The sequence below is a fragment of the Mustelus asterias genome, chromosome 3 (assembly GCF_964213995.1).
Source record: "Mustelus asterias chromosome 3, sMusAst1.hap1.1, whole genome shotgun sequence".
In the NCBI taxonomy this organism is placed as follows: domain Eukaryota; kingdom Metazoa; phylum Chordata; class Chondrichthyes; order Carcharhiniformes; family Triakidae; genus Mustelus; species Mustelus asterias.
This window is the reverse complement of record NC_135803.1, coordinates 158,478,309-158,498,938: the sequence shown is the minus strand read 5'-3', so window position 1 is coordinate 158,498,938 and position 20,630 is coordinate 158,478,309. Positions and strand designations below refer to the sequence as shown.

Here is a 20,630-nt window from a genome sequence, read left to right as displayed (position 1 = left end):
TAGGGATGTGTTCGGCACAACTTGTGGGCCAAAGGGCCTGTTTGTGCTGTAGTTTTTCTATGTTTCTATGAGTATAGTAGGGGGCTGAGAACACAGCCTTGTGGGGCACAAGTGTTGAGAATGATCGTGGAGGAGGTGTTGTTGCCTGTCCTTACTGATTGTGGTCTGTGAGTTAGGAAGTTCAGGATCCAGTCACAGAAGGAGGTGCCGAGGCCCAGGCCACGGGGTTTGGAGATGAGTTTCATGGGAATAATGGTGTTGAAGGTTGAACTGTAGTCAATAAATAGGAGTCTGACATAGGTGTCCTTGTTATCTTGTTATTTACCTGGCCTTAGTTCCAATATCACATAGTCATAGAGATTTACAGCATGGAAACAGACCCTTCGGCCCAACTTGTCTATGCTGCCCTTATTTCTTTTTAAAACCCTAAGCTAATCCCAATTGCCCGATATCCCTCTATACCCATCAGACTCATGTAACTATCTAAATGCTTTTTAAAAGATAAAATTGTACCCACCTCTACTACTACCTCTGGCAGCTTGTTCCAGACACACAACCTAGTGTCCTGGTCCTTATTGATCCCTTAACCAATGTCACTAAATAAACAGATTTGTCATTATCCAAAAAGCAAAATACTGCAGATGCTGGAATCTGAAACAAAAACAGAAAATGCTGGAAAATGTTTTCCGATTTCCTTTGCCCTCAGCATCTAGACTCAAAACATCGGCTCTATTCTCTCTCCACAGATGCTGTCAGACCTGCTGAGATTTTCCAGCATTTTCTGTTTTTGTCATTATCGTATTGTTGTTTATGGAATTTTGCTGCACACAAGTTTGCTACATTACTTCAGTAACTACACTTTTATTAGCCGTAAAGCAGTTCCGAAAATCCTGATATTATCAAAGATGCTAGAAGACAAAAGCTTTGTCAAATAGTAAAAAAACTAACAAAAATAACTCAAAATAACAGCTTGCGAGCACCAACTGCCTTTACAGAGATTGAATTAATTGCAATTTGGGTTCTGGTTCTTCTCACATGGTTCTACCCCCCTCTCACTCTAGCTATTATCCCATCTGCATCCCACACTAATAATTGTCTTGTGCTGTGGGTCAGATGTTCAAATATAGATACCTCATGATTTGATTTTGATTTATTATTTCACATGTATTAACATACAGTGAAAAGTATTATTTCTTGCGCACTATACAGACAAAGCACACTGTTCATAGAGAAGGAAAGGAGAGAGCGCAGAATGTGTTACAGTCATAGCTAGGGTGTAGAGAAAGATCAACTTAATGCAAGGTAGGTCGATTCAAAAGTCTGACAGCAGCAGGAAAGAAGCTGTTCTTGAGTCGGTTGGTATGTGACCTCAGACTTTTGTATCTTTTTCCCGACGGAAGAAGGTGGAAGAGAGAATGTCTGGGGTGCGTGGGGTCCTTAATTATGCTGGCTGCTTTGCCGAGGCAGCGGGAAGTGTAGACAGAGTCAATGGATGGGAGGCTAGTTTGCGTGATGGATTGGGCAACATTCACGACCTTTTGTAATTCCTTGCGGCCTTGGACAGAGCAGGAGCCCATACCAAGCTGTGATATAACCAGAAAGAATGCTTTCTAAGGTGCATCTATAAAAGTTGGTAAGAGTCGTAGCTGACATGCCAAATTTCCTTAGTCTTCTGAGAAAGTAGAGACATTGGTGGGGCTTTCTTAACTATAGCGTTGACATGCAGGACCAGGACAGGTTGTTGGTGATCTGAACACTTAAAAGCTTGAAGCTCTCAGCCATTTCTACTTCGTCCCCGTTGATGTACTCAGGAGCATGTTCTCCTTTACGCTTCCTGGAGTCGATGACTATCTCCTTCGCCTTGTTGACATTGAGGGAGAGATCATTGTTGCAGCACCAGTTCACCAGATTCTCTATCTCATTCCTGTACTCTGTCTCGTCATTGTTTGAGATCCGACCCACTACGGTGGTGTCGTCAGCAAACTTGAAAATCGAATTGGAGGGGAATTTGGCCACACAGTCATAGGTGTAGAAGGAGTATAGTAGGGGGCTGAGAACACAGCCTTGTGAGGCACCGGTGTTGAGGATGATCGTGGAGGTGTTGTTGCCTATCCTTGCTGATTGTGATCTGAGAGTTAGGAAGTTCAGGATCTAGTCACAGAAGGAGGTGCCGAGGCCCAGGCCACGGAATTTACAGAGGAGTTTCATGGGAATAATGGTGTTGAAGGCTGAGCTGTAGTCAATGAATAGGAGTCTGACACAGGTATCCTTGTTATCTTGTTATTTACCTGGCCTTAGTTCCAATATCACATAACCTGGTGTCCTGGTCCTTATTGATCCCTTAACCAATGTCACTAAATAAACAGATTTGTCATTATCCAAAAAGCAAAATACTGCAGATGCTGGAATCTGAAACAAAAACAGAAAATGCTGGAAAATCTTTTCCGATTTCCTTTGTCCTCAGCTCTGACGAAGGGACATCCAGACTCAAAACATTGGCTCTATTCTCCCTCCACAGATGCTGTCAGACCTGCTGAGATTTTCCGGTGGTGTTGTCAGCAAACTTGAAAATCAAGAAGGGGGGGAATTTGGCCACACAGTCATAGGTGTGAGGAGTATAGTAAGGAGCTGAGAACAGCCTTGTGGGGGCAATGGTGTTGAAGATGATCGTGGAGGTGGTGTTGTTGCCTATCCTTACTGATTGTGGTCTGTGGGTTAGGAAGTCTAGGATTCAGTTGCAGAGGGAGGAGCCCAGGCCACAGAGTTTGGAGATGAGTTCCATAGGAATAATGGTGTTGAAGGCTGAGCTGTAGTCTATGAATAGGAGTCTGACATAGGTGTCTTTGTTATCTAGGTGTTCCAGGGTTGAGTGCTGGGCCAGGGAGATGGTGTCTGCTGTTCCAGCAGTGTCGAACTGTAGTGGACCCAGGCAATCCGGGAGGCTAGAATTGATTTGTGCCATGACTAACCTTTCAAAGCACTTGATAATGATGGATGTCAAAGCCACTGGATGACAGTCATCAAGGCACGTGCTTGGCTTTTCTTTGTTACTGGGATGATGGTCATCTTCCTGAAGCAGATAGGGACCTCAGATTATTGTAGAGAGGTTGAAGATGTCTGAATAATCTCACTAGCTGATCCGCGCAGGATCTGAGTGCTCTAACCTCAGGACCAGGAACCCTTGCTACTTTATCTTTCATCACAGTCAGGCCAATTACAGTGACAAGACAAAGTGCTAGGAAAACAGATGCTGAGTTGGCAAGGGAACAATATGGAGAGTTGATCAAGGGCTTGATGAGTTTTGAAAAAGGTGGTAATTTTTAGGGAGTAAATTCCAAAGAGTAGAAAACTGGGCATCTGGAGGCAGGGCCAATGGCAGGACAAAAGGTGCTGAGAAAATTATTGGAAATATAAGCTGACAGATGGACTTCAGTTTCACCCAAGAATCTTAAAATAATTGGCTGCTGATAAAGCTCGGCACAACATCGTGGGCCGAAGGGCCTGTTCTGTGCTGTACTGTTCTATGTTCTATTAATTTTCATTTTCCAAAATTCCCTCAATTTTGGTAAAGCTCCACCAGATTGGATAATGGTAAATGTAAGTCATCTATTCAAGAAAGGAGATAGGCAGAAAGCAGGAAACTACCACCCAGTTAGCCTAACATCTGTCGTAGGAAAAATGCTAGAATTGATCATTAAAGAGGTTATAGCGGGGCACGTAGAAAATCCCAATGTCATCATGCAGAGTCAGCGTGGTTTTGTGAAAGGGAAATTGGATTAAACGAATTTATTAAGCAACACGTGGTGTACTTGGATTTCCAAAAGACATTTGACAAGGTGCCATATCAACAGTTATTTCAAAAAGTGCTCATGGTGTAGGGGGTAGTAGATCATGGATAGAGCTTAGCTAACCACAAAAGGCAGTTGATACTAGATCAGTTGTTCATTTTAAATTTGAGATGTTTAATTTTTTGTTAAGCCAAAGGCATTAAGGGATATGGACCAAAGGCAGGGATATGGAGTTAGGCCACAGATCAGCCATGATCTCGTTAAATGCTGGAACAGGCTTGAGGGGCTGAATGGTCTACTCCTGTTCCTGTGTTCCTAACTCTATAAAGCATTGATTAGGTCACAGCTACTGTGGCCTACTGTCGACTACTGTGTGCAGTTCTGGAATCCCCATTATAGGAGGGAGGTTTTAGCATTGGAAAAGGTGCAGAGAAAACTTACCAGAATGTTGCCTGTGCTGAAGAGTTTTAGTGATGAAGAGGGATTGGACAGACTGGGGTTGTTTTCCTTGGATCAAAGGAAACTGAGGGGGACATGATTGAGATGTAGAAAATTATGGAGGGACACAGATGGAGTAGACAGGAAGAAACTTTTCCCCTTGGTGGAAGGATCAATGACCAGGGGGCAGAAATTTAAGATAAGGGGAGGTTTAGAGCAGATGTAAGGAAAAGCTTCTTCACCCAGAGGAGGTTTTTGAGCAGGAGTCAGAGTCATAGAGAGCAGGGTTTAATTCTATTTTGGATCTTCTAAATTGACGTGACCGAAGATCTCCCCCGAGGTTTATCTAACTATTTGGTACTTTATGGAGATGTTTGTCTTGCTCTGAAGACAGAGGGTAGCAGTGGAAGGGTGCGTTTCTGAATGGAGGGCTGTGACAAGTGGCGTTCCTCAGGGATCAGTGCTGGGACCTTTGCTGTTTGTAATATATATAAATGATTTGGAGGAAAATGTAACTGGATTGATTAGTAAGTTTGCGGACGACACAAAGGTTTGTGGATTTGCGGAAAGCGATGAGGACCATCAGAGGATACAGCAGGATATAGATCAGTTGGAGACTTGGGCGGAGAGATGGTAGATGGAGTTTAATCCGGACAAGTGTGAGGTAATGCATTTTGGAAGGTCTAATACAGATAGGAAACATACAGTAAATGGCAGAATCCTTAAGAGTATTGATGGGCAAAGGGATCTGGGTGTACAGGTACACAGGTCACTGAAAGTGGCAATGGAGGTGGAGAAGGTAGTCAAGGCGGCTTACGGCATGCTTGCCTTCATTGGCCGGGGTATTGAGTTTAAAAATTGGCAAGTCATGTTGCAGCTTTATAGAACATTAGTTAGGCCGCACTTGGAATATAGTGTTCAATTCTGGTCACCACACTACCAGAAGGATGTGGAGGCTTTGGAGAGGGTACAGAAAAGATTTACCAGGATGTTGCCTGATATGGAGGGCATTAGCTATGAGGAGAGGTTGGAGAAACTTGGTTTGTTCTCATGGAGCGACAGAAGTTGAGGGGCAACCTGATAGAAGTCTACAAGATTATGAGAGGCATGGATAGAGTGGATAGTCAGAAGCTTTTTCCCAGGGTGGAAGAGTCAATTACTAGGGGGCACACGTTTAAGGTGCGAGGGGCAAGGTTTAAAGGAGATGTACGAGGCAGATTTTTTTACAGAGTAGTGGGTGCCTGGAACTTGTTGCCAGGGGAGGTAGTGGAAACGGATACAGTAGTGACTTTTAAGGGGCATCTTGACAAGTACATGAATAGGATGGGAATAGAGGGATATGGTCCCCGGAAGGGTAGGGAGTTTTAGTTAAGTCGGTGCAGGCTTGGAGGGCCGAAGGGCCTGTTCCTGTGCTGTAATTTTCTTTGTTCTTTGACCTGTGGTTTATAACGTTCACTCTCACTGATGGTTTGTTGGGTCAGATTACATTGCAGAAACAAATGTCAGCGAAATGCAGCAGGCAAGACCAATGATGAGAAAAGGAATCTGATAAGCTAGCGTTTTTTTGAAAATTCATTTTCCAGTCACAGATATCAGTGGCAGGGTTTTTAATGTTGTCCATCGCAGGTTTCAAAGATGGTGGCCAGCTGCCATCTTACACTGCTCCAGTCTGCATGGTGAAGCTGCTCCCACGACATGTATTCAAGAGGGAATGTCCCAGCGATGAAGGGACAGTGAGACACACCCATCAGTAGCAACCTGCAGCAAGGCAATCAGCATCCTAAAGTAAAGCTGTCAATTGTTTGAAAATACTGCACTCCCTCAGAGTCAGAGCCAGGTTGCCTCTACACCAGCTGATCCACTTGCTGTGCAATTCCAACATTCACAGCGCTGCTTTGATCTTCATTCTTTTTGACGGTTTGGTGGCTCACTGCAGCAGAACCATCAGAACCACCACTACCATATACACTGAATAGCTAGGTGTCAAATTTGAAATTCAACCTGGTGTAGGGTAAAGAGACTGCCACTGAAGCATAGGTATATGCAGCATGGTTTGTACTTTGCCACAGTTACACAGGGATGAATCACAATGTCCTCAGTGGAAGAGGTTGTTTATGCAGGATCAGGCTCCACTGTTCAGTTTGACCCATTCGTCGCTCGGAAGGTCAAAGCCTGGGATCTCCAACTTGGGATCATCAACCAGGTGCTGATTCTGGGCCGAGTGGTTGGCATCGTGTCACAGGCCTGCAGAAACCTGCCTGGCTCAGGCACGTTGGTCCAGATTGGCCACTTTGCGATGAGGTTGTTTGTTGGGTGGGAGGTGATGTTGGCTCCCAGTGGCAGGTGTGGATTTCTGTGCTCTCTTTCCAGCAATCGTGCTGTGCTGGTTTTAGGATGGATTTGTGATGGCGCAATGCTGCAGAGTACAGGGAGCCAGTGTACATTTGTGGACCAGATTGATCCTGAGATGTTCCTCATGGTCTCTGTCAGCTGGACCTCTATCAGTTTGCAGCATGCAGAGTTCTTCCAGATAAACGCAGCACTGAGCTACTGAGTAGCAGAGAGCCAAAGAGGAGGATCTTAAAGTTCTGCCGTTGGCTCTCCAAGAGCTTCCTGTTAGTTTGCTGTGAGATTGTTGAGAGTCTCCAGTTTAACTGAGACTTTGTACAGCACAGAATGAGCAAAATAGCAATGTGACAGAGTTGGACAGAATCAGTCAGGTATCTTACCCACAGCAACATCATCATCATCAGAACAAACATGTTTTATTTCAGCAAACCTGTTACAAAGCCCAACATTAATCCTCTTGTTGCTCTGGTAACGTGTAGTTGAACAATAGCAGTGATGGGGTGGTGGAGAAAGAAAGGGGGGGGGGAGAAAGAAAGGGGGGGGGGAGAAAGAAAGGAGGGGGGGGGAGAAAGAAAGGGGGGGAGAAAGAAAGAGGGGGGAGAAAGAAAGAGGGGGAGGAAAAAGAAAGGGGGGGGGAAAAAAGCGGGGGGAGAGAGCGGGGGGAGTTATATTACTCAGGTTGTATAGGAACACTGAGGAAGCAGTGAAACTATGTTTTAAGGCATGGTAGGTGATTACTGGGGGGGGGGGGCGGTGTCACCCACGTTGGTGAAACGGGACAAGGCCGCAGTTTTTGTATTAATTGCATCTTTGACAGAGACAAGTCGAGTGTTTGTGGATGTGACATCCTAACTTGTAAGCATGACATCGGCGAGGCATCTTCCCAGCTTTACAGTTCACAGTGCTTCAATGATTCTCTTATTTGCATTCTGTCTGCAAAAGGATCAGACGTTCTTGTTTAAAAGACAGGTGGAGCACTGCTGGGAACAGCGTCCTCTTCCAGCTCACACACAACTGAAGCTGCTAAAGAAATAGAAGTGTGAACCAGCACCTTGTGTGCAAATACCTGAGGTATCCAAACAATGTACCACGGCAGAAACAGCATCAGCTGATCTCTCTAGTCACCTCTCAAGTCACTGACCTGATTGAACGTTGCCCGCTCCTTGTCTGTCCCCTTTAAGGTTCTGCATAGTTTAAATCGGACAAAGATTTCTGAGACACTGCACTTCCACTGCATTCCGACAAACATACCGACTGCTTTCAATTATAGCTGAACAAGTAATTAGTTCGCAAGATCACAGATCAACTCAATCAAAGATCAGTAAATGCTCCTAAGACTTGGCCCAGGTAATTAACCAGTTGCCTCTCTCTCGGTCTCTCTCTCAGGCTGATTGATCCACTGGATTCCAGCACTGTTCCTCTTTACTTCCCTACGTTTTTGAGGCTTTTAAAACTGATCAGAGTACAGCCAATCAATTATATTGGTCCATTTTCCTGCAGTTTGTTGACTGTGGATTTCAATCTGGTTCACAGGCCGAGTTGATTTTGCGATATCAGTGAGGGTGGAGAGAGATTACCCAAGTTTTATACAGTGTGGGTATTTTTGAGCAGAAAAGCTGTCACTGCTTCAACTGAAACACGGAGCTTTAATTTTTGGATTTTCTGGGCAAGGAGCTATGAGCAGGTTTCTCCCTTACAGCAGGAAGCTCAGGAAAATGATGCGTCTTTTGGTAAATTCAGAGATTGGAGCATCAGGGCGTAGTTTTGAACACGGAGTCACGTGGACCTGTTGCGTTTTAGATCTTCCCAGGATCTTCTTTCAACATCACAGTTCTGTTAAACACCAACTGCAGAGGAAGAAACATCCACAAGAATTACCTCCAAGCAGAAACTGGTACATTTCAGCAGAAGCTGGATGATCAATAATGTGACCATCACCTTCAACACTCACTCCCTCCACCACCGACACACATTCACTGCCGTGCGTACCATGTACAAGATACACTGCAGCAACTCAACAAGGATCCTGCAACAGCACCTTCCAAACCCACCACCTCTACCATTTAGAAGGCCAAGGACATGTGGGAACACCACCACTTGCAAATTCCCCTCCAAGCCCCACACCAACCTGACTTGGAAATATATCGCCATTCCTTCATTGTCACTGGTTTAAATTCCCGGAATTCCTTCCCAAACGGCTCTGTGGGTGTATCTACACCACACGACTGCAGAGGTTTAAGGCAGTGGTTCACAGGCAATTAATTATGGACAACAAATGGTGCCCTCGCCAGAAACATCCTCACTCCAAGAATGAGTGAAAAAAAGTCACAATGAATCAGAGAAGAATCATAGAATCCCTAAAGTGCAGAAGAGGCCATTCGGCCCATCAAATCTGCACTGCCTCTCAGACAGAGCATTTTACCTAGGCTCTCTCCTTGTAACACCACATCTTTCCCATGGCTAACCTAAGGGGCAACTTAGCATGGCCAATCCATCTAACCCACAGATCTTTGGACTGTGGGAGGAAACTGGAGCACCCGGAGAAAACCCATGCAGACACGGGGAGAACGTGCAAACTCCACACAGACAGTGACCCAAGATTGGAATTGAACCCTGGAACTGTGAGGCAACAGTGCTGACCACTGTGCCAATATTCCACTGGGCTGGCTCCTGGGAACTACCCTAACGAAATGCTTCATGGGAAGCTTGAACTGTGCTCATGGGGAGGACACACAGGTGGAAATTTTAAATTGACTGCGGAATATAAAACCGGCACTTGGATTCCTGCGTGAATCAGTGAATTAAACAAAAGGAAAGTCGAGTAGCTGCTCCTTCAGGCAGCTGAGCTGCAACTCTGCTTTCACACGAGGATGGGTTGTGGCTGGGTGACTGAGACACCAATGGTGACACTGAAGTAAATACATCGTCATCTTCACCAGGCCCCATAACATTGTTTACAGTTCAAGCTCTTCACATGAGCAGCATCACTGATTATCATACAACACTATACTGACCTTCTGGTCAGTGCTGTCCAAATCCACTGAGAAATAGCCGACACGCTCAAACTGAAACTTGTCAAGTGGTTTGGCATTTTTTACAGATAGATCCAGCATCGCATTGTCGATCACCTTCATGGAGTTCTAGAGAGAGAAAGGACACAGTTATTTTGTAAAGTCTGAGAGAAGTAGCTTTAAAGTGTTTCCAGGACCAGATATGTCATGAGCTTTCACCTATAAAGAAAATAAAGTGAAGTGAAAAAGGAAGTTAGGAAAGCAAAGAGAGGTTACAAAAAATATTGGCAGGTAAAATCAAGGAAAACTCAAAAATGCTTTACCGATACATTATGAGCAAGAGAATAACAAAGGAAAGGGTAGGGCCCATCAGAGACATATATGGTAACTTGTAGATTGATTCAGAAGATGTGGGCAGGGTTCCCAATGAGTACTTTGTTTCTATCTTCACTAAGGAAAGAAATGATTCAGACATCCCTGACGGTGGATAAATCACCAGGGCCAGATGGATTGTATCCCAGGCTGTTCAAGAAAGCCAGGGAGGAAATAACGGACAAGAAACATAACGAGCATCTCATCTCAAAGAAGCCAGGTGTCATTGTCTAGCCGGACCGGTGTCTTCTGGGGCCCCCTCCACCGGTGCGTGTGTGCGTGTGTGTGTGTGTGGTGAATAAAAGCAGCTGGAGGTTTTCCACACTAAGTGTGATACATTACTGGAAACAGTGCCCCCACACAAAGGAAATTAACCAACTTTTGCAGAAATATCTAAAACTCTCTCTCTGACTGTGGAAATCAACCAGCCAGCAAAAAGGAATTTGATGAGATCAACTCCACTCTCCCCATAACCCTGACTCCCTGTCTATCCAAAATCTGTCGACCTCAGCCTTGAATATATTCAATGCCCTCCAGCATTCTCAGGAGAAGAGAATTCCATAGATTAAAGACCCTCGGAGAAAACAATTCTCACCTGTCTTAAAAAGGTAGTCTTTGTATTCTTGAAATGTATAATCTGGTTCTAGACTGAGTGGAAACATCCTCCCGGTACCTACCCGATCAAGTCCCCTCAGGATCTGATATGTTTCAATAAGATCACCTCTCGTTCTCCCAAACTCCAGCAGGTATAGCTCCAACTTGTTCAAACTTTCTCCAGAAGGTAAACCCCCTCATCCCAGGAATGAGTCAAGTGAACCTTCTTGGACAATTATATATTTTTTCAATAAGGAGACCAAAACTACACAGTGTTCCAGATGTGATCTCACCAATACCCTGTACAGCTGCAGTAAAACTCCCCTACTTTGAAATTCCATTCCCCTTGCAATAAACAACAACATTCTCTCTCACTTCCTAATCACTTGCTGTATCTGCAAACCAAACTTTCCTGATTCATGTACCTGGGCACCTAGACCCCTCTGTACCTCAGGGTTCTGTGATCTAGAACATAGAACATTACAGCGCAGTACAGGCCCTTCGGCCTTCAATGTTGCGCCGACCTGTGAAACCAATCTAAAGCCCCTCTAACCTACACTATTCCAATATCATCCATATGTTTATCCAATGACCATTTGAATGCCCTTAATGTTGATGAGTCCACTACTGCTGCAGGCAGGGCATTCCACACGCTTACTACTCTCTGAGTAAAGAACCTACCTCTGACATCTGTCCTATATCTATCACCCCTCAATTTAAAGCTATATCCCCTCGTGTTAGCCATCACCATCCGAGGAAAAAGGCTCTCACTATCCACCCTATCTAATCCTCTGATCATCTTGTATGCCTCTATTAAGTCACCTCTTAACCTTCTTCTCTCTAACGAAAACAACCTCAAGTCCCTCAGCCTTTCCTCATAACACCTTCCCACCATACCAGGCAACATTCTGGTAAATCTCCTCTGCACCCTTTCCAATGCTTCCACATCCTTCCTATAATGCGGCAACCAGAACTGTACGCAATACTCCAAGTGCAGCTGCACCAGAGTTTTGTACAGCTGCAACATGACCTCCTGGCTCCGAAACTCAATCCCTCTACCAATAAAAGCTAACACACCATACGCCTTCTTAACAACCCTATCAACCTGGGTGCCAACTTTCAGGGATCTATGCACATGGACACCCAGATCTCTCTGCTCATCCACACTACCAAGTATCTTACCATTAGCCCAGTACTCTGTATTCCTGTTACTCCTTCCAAAGTGAATCACCTCACACTTTTCCGCATTAAACTCCATTTGCCACCTCTCAGCCCAGCTCTGCAGCTTATCTATGTCCCACTGTAACCTGCAACATCCTTCCACACTGTCCACAACTCCACCGACTTTAGTGTCATCCGCAAATTTACTAACCCATCCTTCTACGCCCTCATCCAGGTCATTAATAAAAATGACAAACAGCAGTGGTCCTAAAACTTATCCTTGCGGTACACCACTAGTAACTGAACTCCAGGATGAATATTGGCTAGCTGTAAGAAGACAGAGGATGGTGGTTGATGGGAAATGTTCATCCCGGAGTTCAGTTACTAGTGGTGTACCGCAAGGATCTGTTTTAGGACCACTGCTGTTTGTCATTTTTATTAATGACCTGGATGAGGGCGTAGAAGGATGGGTTAGTAAATTTGCGGATGACACTAAAGTCGGTGGAGTTGTGGACAGTGTGGAAGGATGTTGCAGGTTACAGAGGGACATAGATAAGCTGCAGAGCTGGACTGAGCGGTGGCAAATGGAGTTTAATGCGGAAAAGTGTGAGGTGATTCACTTTGGAAGGAGTAACAGGAATACAGAGTACTGGGCTAATGGTAAAATACTTGGTAGTGTGGATGAACAGAGGGATCTGGGTGTCCATGTGCATAGATCCCTGAAAGTTGGCACCCAGGTTGATAGGGTTGTTAAGAAGGCGTACGGTGTGTTAGCTTTTATTGGTAGAGGGATTGAGTATCGGAGCCAGGTCATGCTGCAACTGTACAAAACTCTGGTGCGGCCGCACTTGGAGTATTGCGTACAGTTCTGGTCGCCGCATTATAGGAAAGATGTGGAAGCGTTGGAAAGGGTGCAGAGATTTACCAGGATGTTGCCTGGTATGGTGGGAAGGTGTTATGAGGAAAGGCTGAGGGACTTGAGGTTGTTTTCATTAGAGAGAATGTTAAGAGGTGACTTAATAGAGGCATACAAGATGATCAGAGGATTAGATAGGGTGGATAGCGAGAGGCTTTTTCCTCGGATGGTGATGGCTAGCACGAGGGGACATAGCTTTAAATTGAGGGGTGATAGATATAGGACAGATGTCAGAGGTAGGTTCTTTACTCAGAGAGTAGTAAGGGCGTGGAATGCCCTGCCTGCAGCAGTAGTGGACTCGTCAACATTAAGAGCATTCAAATGGTTATTGGATAAACATATGGATGATATTGGAATAGTGTAGATTAGAGGGGCTTTAGATTGGGTTCACTGGTCCGTGCAACATCGAGGGCCGAAGGGCCTGTACTGCGCTGTAATGTTCCATGTTCTATTCATAAAGTCCAGTACCCCATATGCCTTTATCATTTTCTCAACCTGTCCTGCCACTCCACTAATCCATCTCCTCTAGAAGCCTCACTTCACAATACTGCCAAGGTTTGTGTCATCTGCAATTTTTAAAAATCGTGCCCAGTACACACCAGACTGGGTCATCAATATAAAAGCAGTGATCTCAGACCCTGGAGAAACCCACCATAAACCTTCCTCCAGAATAAAAACAACTGCTCACCAATATTCCCTTTTCCTATCACTCTGCCAACTCCAGAACCACGCTGCCACTGACCCGTTTATTCCATAAGCTTCAGCGTGCTGACAAGCCTGTTATGTATCAAACACCTTCTGGAAGTCCGTGTACATTCAGTCATTACCCTTATCAACCCTCTCCGTTACCTCACCAGAAGACTCAATCAAATTTTCTTCCTCAATCTTCCTGAAACTTTTCAGCTGTGCTGCTCATGTTTCTCAAACCCTCAAGCCTCTGCAACACCCAATGATTTAGCTCCTCCTGAAAGTGGTGACTGACCTTCAAACCTTTCCCTTTCTGGGCAGATGAGAAGAAAAGGCTAATTCTGAACCTTTAACCTATCCCAAGTCCCCAGTGCTGCTCACTCTCCAATTCCTTCACCCTGTCTGAACCTTCCATTATTCAAACAGAACAGTAGCCGTGGTCCACAGGTCAGTTGTAGATACTCACTGGGTTAATGTCACTCAGGAAGCCTCCGGGCACCTCGCTGCCATCCTCAGGACATTTATGGAGGAAGCTACAAAACACAAAATAAAAAGGGATTTAAATTCCAATTTTAAATAACAAATGCTCCTGCATCTTCCCACAACATTCCCTGGTAAAATAATTCTCCAGTACCACAAAACAATTCTTCCCTACTACCCTGAAGAATCAGACCCCACCCCAAAATAAAAACTCAATCTTCCCTGAGCCAAGAACAGGAATGGCAATGCGGTGACAATGCTACTGGACTCATAATCCAGAGACCAGAGTTCAAATCATACCTTGGCAGCTATATTAATTAATACATCTGGAATTAAAAAGCTAGTCTCGTTAATGGAGATCAGGGAAGTACTGGATTGTTATAACAACACACCTGGTTCACTAATGTCCTTCAGGGAAAGAAATCTGACATCCACATAGCAATGTAGTTGACTCCTAACTGTCTCCGAAATGGCCCAGTGAGCTGCTCAGTTGTATCATCAGCGACAGAAAGTTTAAATAAAAACCAAGCTGAACAGACTGAACAAAGAACAGTACAGCACAGGAACAGGCCCTTCGGCCCTCCAAGCCCGCGCCGCTCCTTGGTCCAAACTAGACCATTCTTTTGTATCCCTCCATTCCCACTCCGTTCATGTGGCTATCTAGATAAGTCTTAAACGTTCCCAGTGTGTCCGCCTCCACCACCTTGCCTGGCAGCGCATTCCAGGCCCCCAGCACCCTCTGTGTAAAATATGTCCTTCTGATATCTGTGTTAAACCTCCCCCCCCTTCACCTTGAACCTATGACCCCGCGTGAACGTCACCACCAATCTGGGAAAAAGCTCCCCACCGTTCACCCTATCTATGCCTTTCATAATTTTATACACCTCTATTAGGTCACCCCTCATCCTCCGTCTTTCCAGGGAGAACAACCCCAGTTTACCCAATCTCTCCTCATAATAAGCCCTTCCATACCAGGCAACATCCTGGTAAACCTCCTCTGCACTCTCTCTAAAGCCTCCACATCCTTCTGGTAGTGTGGCGACCAGAACTGGGCGCAGTATTCCAAATGCGGCCGAACCAACGTTCTATACAACTGCAACATCAGATCCCAACTTTTATACTCTATTCCCCGTACTCTATTCCCCGTCCTATAAAGGCAAGCATGCCATATGCCTTATTCACCACCTTCTCCACCTGTGACGTCACCTGCCTGCCAAGTAGTTATGCACACAGCTGACCCAGCAGAGTCTACTGACTAACAACTGCATGTTAACATTGGAAGAGCTACTCGTCAACAACAGCCTGACATAGTCAATATTAACAGAATCATCCCAGTCCCAGACTCCTCCATCACCAGGTACAAGCTGTCCCACTGGCAGGACAGACACACCAGAGGCAGTGGCACAGTGGTGTACAGTTAGGACAGAGTTGCCCTGGGAGTTCTCAACATTGACTTCATGAAGTCACATGGCATCAGGTTAAGCATGGACAAGTAAACCTCCTGCTGAATACCCACCATCCTTCCTCAAATCAGTCAGTATTCCTCCAGGTTGAACACCACTTGGGAAGAGGCACTGAGGGCAGCAAGGACGCAGAATATTCTCTGGGTGGAGGACTTCAATGCTTATCACCAAGAGTGGTACAGTAACACCACATTGATCCAGCTGGCTGATTCCTGAAGGACATGGCTGTCAGACTGCGTCTGCAGCAGGTGGTAACAGAATCCATGGGAGAGGGAAGCCTATTTGACCGTACACTCACCAATTTACCCATTCTAGATGCATCAATTCATGACAATATTGATAGGAGTGACTGCCACACAGTCCTTATGGTGACCAAGACCCACTTTCATACCAAGGACACTCTCCATCGCATTTGTCCTGCCCATTAGTTTATTCTCTCAATCATTAAAGTGAGCAAACGTGTTAGCAGCATGCTACAACCTGCTCACCAATGTTCAGTTTAGACTCTGTAAGGACATCATTACAGCCTCAGTCCAAACATTGACAAGAGAGCTGAACACGACTGCCCTTGATATCAGTGCTTAGTTCAGGAAACTCAGCAAAACTGAAGTCAGTGGGAATCAGTGAAAACGGCCCGGTTGGAGCCATGCCTAGCACAAAGGAAGGTGGTTGTGGTTGTGGTTGTGGGAGGACAATCTCAGCCCTGGGACATCGTTGCAGGAGTTCCTCAAGGTAGTGTCTTAAGCCCAACAATCTTTTTTAAAAATTCATTCATGGGATGAGGGCATCGCTGGCGAGGTCAGCATTTATTACCCACCCCTAATTCCCACTGCAGCCGTCAGCTGCTTCGTCAATCACCTTCCCTTCATCAGGTCAGAAATGGCGGTTCTTGCTAATGATTATTCAATGTTCAGTACCATTCAGAACTCTGGTAATAAAGCAGTCTGCACCTGCTTGCAGCAAGATTTGGACAACGTCACTATTGATGAATTCCTCACCATCAACATCAATAAGTCTTGATGTCAGCAAAAGCCCACCAGCTTTGAAGAGCTCTGCTGGAATACCATCAGGGGACACAGTAAGAGTTTTAACAACACCAGGTTAAAGTTCAACAGGTTTATTTGGTAGCAAATACCATTAGCTTTTGGAGCGCTGCTCCTTCGTCAGATGGAGTGGAAATCTGCTCTCAAACAGGGCACAGAGACACAAAATCAAGTTACAGAATACTGATTAGAATGCGAATCCCTACAGCCAACCAGATCTTAAAGATACAGACAATGTGGGTGGAGGGAGCATTAAGCACAGGTTAAAGAGATGTGTATTGTCTCCAGACAGGATAGCCCGCAAATCCAGGAGTCATTGATGAAGATGAACATCTCGCCAAGGCCATCCCCACACCCCCACTTCTTGCCTTCAAACAACCGCGCAACCTCAAACAGACCATTGTCCGCAGCAAACTACCCAGCCTTCAGGAGAACAGTGACCAAGACACCACTCAACCCTGCCACAGCAACCTCTGCAAGACGTGCCGGATCATCGACACGGATGCCATCATCTCACGTGAGAACACCATCTACCAGGTACACGGTACCTACTCTCGCAACTCGGCCAACGTTGTCTCCCTGGTACGCTGCAGGAAAGGATGTCCCGAAGCATGGTACATTGGGGAAACCATGCAGATGCTACGACAACGGATGAATGAACACCGCTCGACAATCACCAGACAAGACTGTTCTCTTCCTGTGGGGGAGCACTTCAGCAGTCACAGGCATTCAGCCTTGGATCTTCGGGTAAGCGTTCTCCAAGGCGGCCTTCACGATACACAACAGCGCAGAGTCGCTGAGCAGAAACTGATAGCCAAGTTCCGCACACATGAGGACGGCCTAAACCGGGATGTTGGATTTATGTCACATTATCAGTAACCCCCACAGCTTGCCTCCTGGACTTGCGGGCTGTCCTGTCTGGAGACAATACACATCTCTTTAACCTGTGCTTAATGCTCCCTCCACCCACATTGTCTGTATCTTTAAGATCTGGTTGGCTGTAGGGATTCGCATTCTAATCAGTATTCTGTAACTTGATTTTGTGTCTCTGTGCCCTGTTTGAGAGCACATTTCCACTCCATCTGACGAAGGAACAGCGCTCCGAAAGCTAATGGTATTTGCTACCAAATAAACCTGTTGGACTTTAACCTGGTGTTGTTAAAACTCTTACTGTGTTCACCCCAGTCCAACGCCGGCATCTCCACATCATACCATCAGGGACACAGGCTTTATCATCTTTCATCCATTCGATTGCTTGTTACAGCTCCCTCACTGATGGTGCTTCACTCGGACCAGGCTGGGGATAGACTGGAGAGGATCAGCTACCCCTGGGGATAGGCTGGAGAGGATCAGCTACTCCTGGGGATAGGCTGGAGAGGATCAGCTACTCCTGGGGATAGGCTGGGGAGGATTCGCTGTCACTGGGGATAGGCTGGAGAGGATTCGCTGTCACTGGGGATCGGCTGGAGAGGATTCGCTGTCACTGGGGATCGGCTGGAGAGGATTCGCTGTCACTGGGGATAGGCTGGAGAGGATTGGCTGTCACTGGGGATAGGCTGGAGAGGATTCGCTGTCACTGGGGATCGGCTGGAGAGGATTCGCTGTCACTGGGGATCGGCTGGAGAGGATTCGCTGTCACTGGGGATCGGCTGGGCAGGATTCGCTGTCACTGGGGATCGGCTGGAGAGGATTCGCTGTCACTGGAATTGTCACCTTTAAGAAGAGACACACCATCCTGCGAGGGATGGGGATTTTGTTTTTGTCCAGTTGACCTTGGACTATAGATGGCTTCACAACAGCTTTGCATGTCATGATGGTCTGCAATCTGTTGGATCTCTCTGGCTCTCTCTTCCCACTCCTTGTTCTTTATCTTCCAGGTTTGTTTCTGGGCGTCAGCCATGAGCTGTTGGAATGCTGCCTTGGGTTGTTCTACCCGGCAACGGAGGCTGCTTGCTTTCGTTCCATGAGGTCATATCTTTCAGCATTATTTCCATCGAGTGGTCTTCGGTGAAAGCCATTGTAGAAACCAATGGTCTGGACATCCAAGCCTGGCACAGCTGACTTGATTTGATCCCATTGTTCTAAAATCCAACTGGTTTGTGAAGATTTTCCAGATTGTTTGTGAGCCACACTTGGAATTCCCTTCCCCGGTCGTGTTGCTTTAGGGCAGAGACATTGACCTTCTCCCATCCTGGTGCTAGGTGGATGTTCATCACCAACTGAACAACTTAATACCTGTCCAGTGGGCATCAGACTCCCAAACGGATCAAGTGATACAGACATCTTTGACCTGAAAAAGGACATTTTCCAGGAGGTGTCAATGCTTTGATCTAGGGTGCCTCCAGGTGGTTTTGTATTTATCCCTCTGGCTGAAGAGGGAGTTTGTTATGAGGCTGTGCTGAGCACACATTGTCAGCACAAGGACACCATTTGCATTGGCTTTTCCCAGCTCCTTTTCCCCAATGGTTCCTCTTCAGACATCAGGGTCACAGTTGACTCTGGCATTAACGTTCCCCAGAAGGACAATCCTTTCTTCTTTTGGGATGGCAGTGAGGACCTGATCAACCTAACCCGCACATCTTTGGACTGTGGGAGGAAACCGGAGCACCCGGAGGAAACCCTTGCAGACACGACGAGAATGTGCAAACTCCACACAGACAGTGACCCAAGCCGGGAATCGAACCCGGGTCCCTGGTGTTGTGAGGCAGCAGTGCTAACCACTGTGCCACCGTGCCGCCTCAGTACTGGTCTCTTCAGTACATTTCCCCAAGAATACCTCCTTCCAATTTACTCCTCTAATTTGCTACCTTATGTCTTCATATTTCCCCTTACTCCATATAAACGCTTTCCTAGCTTGCCTGATCCTCTCTTTTTCCAATGCAAGCATAAAGGAGATAGAGTTATGATCGCTATCCCCAAGATGCTCTCCCACTGAGAGATCTGACACCTGTCCAAGTTCATTGGTCAGTATCAGATCAAATACAGCCTCTCCTCTTGTAGGCTTGTCCACATGCTGTGTCAGGAAACCCTCCTGAACACACCTAACGAACTCCTCCCCATCCAATCCCCTTACCCGAGGGATATTCCAATCTATGTTTGGGAAATTAAAGTCTCCCATCACAACAACTCTGCTATTATTGCAACTCTCCAGGATCTGTTTCCCTATCGGCTCCTCCACCTCCCTGTCACTATTGGGCGGCCTTTAGAAAACTCCCAGCAAAGTGATCGACCCCTTCCCACTCCGAACTTCCACCCACAGAGACTCTGTAGACAATCCCTCCACAGCATACACCTTCTCTACAGCTGTGACACTATCCCTGATCAGCAGTGCCACTCCACCCCCTCTCTTGCCTCCCTCCCTGTCCTTCCTGAAACATCTGAATCCCGGCACCTGGAGTATCCAGTCCTGTCCCTGAGACATCCAAGTCTCCGTAATGGCCACCACATCACACTTCCAGGCATCGATCCACGCTCTGAGCTCATCCCCTTTATTCACTATACTCCTGGCATTAAAGTAAACACATCTCAATCCTTTGGTCTGAGCTCTCCCCTTCTCTATCCCCCATCCATCCTCCCTCTTGCACTGTCTATAACCCTTCTCTGTTTGCGGGCTAACCTCCTCGCTCCCAGTCACCTCGTCTCGATCCCCTCCCCCCAACCTATCTAGTTTAAACTCTCCCCAGTAGCCTTAGCCAACCTTCCCGCCAGGATATTGGTCCCCCTGGGATTCAAGTGCCACCCGTTTTTTGTGTACAGGTCACACCTGCCCCTAAAGAGGTCCCAATGGTCCAGGAACCTGAATCCCTGCCCCCTGCACCAGTCCCTCAGCCACACATTCATCCTCCACCTCACTCCATTCCTGCCCTCACCCTCCCGTGGCACAGACAGCAATCCTGAGATTACTACCTTTGCTTTCCTCCTTCTCAGCTGTCTCCCTAATTCCCCATACTCTCTTTTCATGACCCCTTCCCCCTTCCTTCCCACATCAGCAGTACCAATATGTACCGCTACCTCTGGCTCCTCTCCCTCCCACCTCAGGATCTCTGGGACTCGACCAGCGACATCCTGGATCCCAGCCCCAGCGAGGCAGACCACCATCCGAGACTCCCACCTGCCTCCGCAAAAACGCCTGTCCGACCCCCTTACTGTCGAGTCCCCGATTAACACTGCCTTCCTCCTCTTTTCCTTAGCCCTCTGAGTTACAGGGCCGGACTCCACCCCGGAGACACGGCCACTGCTGCTTCCCCCAGGCGGGCTGTCCCCCCCAGCAGTACTCAGGCAGGAGTACTTGTTGTGTAGGGGCACTTCCACCGGGGTGCTCTCAATCA

The 20,630-nt window shown here is 46.6% G+C and overlaps 1 protein-coding gene across 1 annotated transcript in view; it reads right to left on the bottom strand.

The window, feature by feature from the left end:
* Window positions 1-6,971: 6,971 nt before the first annotated feature.
* The window catches only part of qars1 (glutaminyl-tRNA synthetase 1), a 77,340-nt gene continuing 63,681 nt past the window's right edge, over window positions 6,972-20,630 (bottom strand). The window contains exons 22-24 of the mRNA XM_078210020.1: window positions 13,783-13,849; window positions 9,590-9,715; window positions 6,972-8,422 (exon numbers count right to left, since the gene is read on the bottom strand). Coding sequence (XP_078066146.1) covers window positions 8,372-8,422; window positions 9,590-9,715; window positions 13,783-13,849 — 244 coding nt within the window. The 3' untranslated portion in view covers window positions 6,972-8,371. The remainder of the gene's footprint in view (window positions 8,423-9,589; window positions 9,716-13,782; window positions 13,850-20,630) is intronic.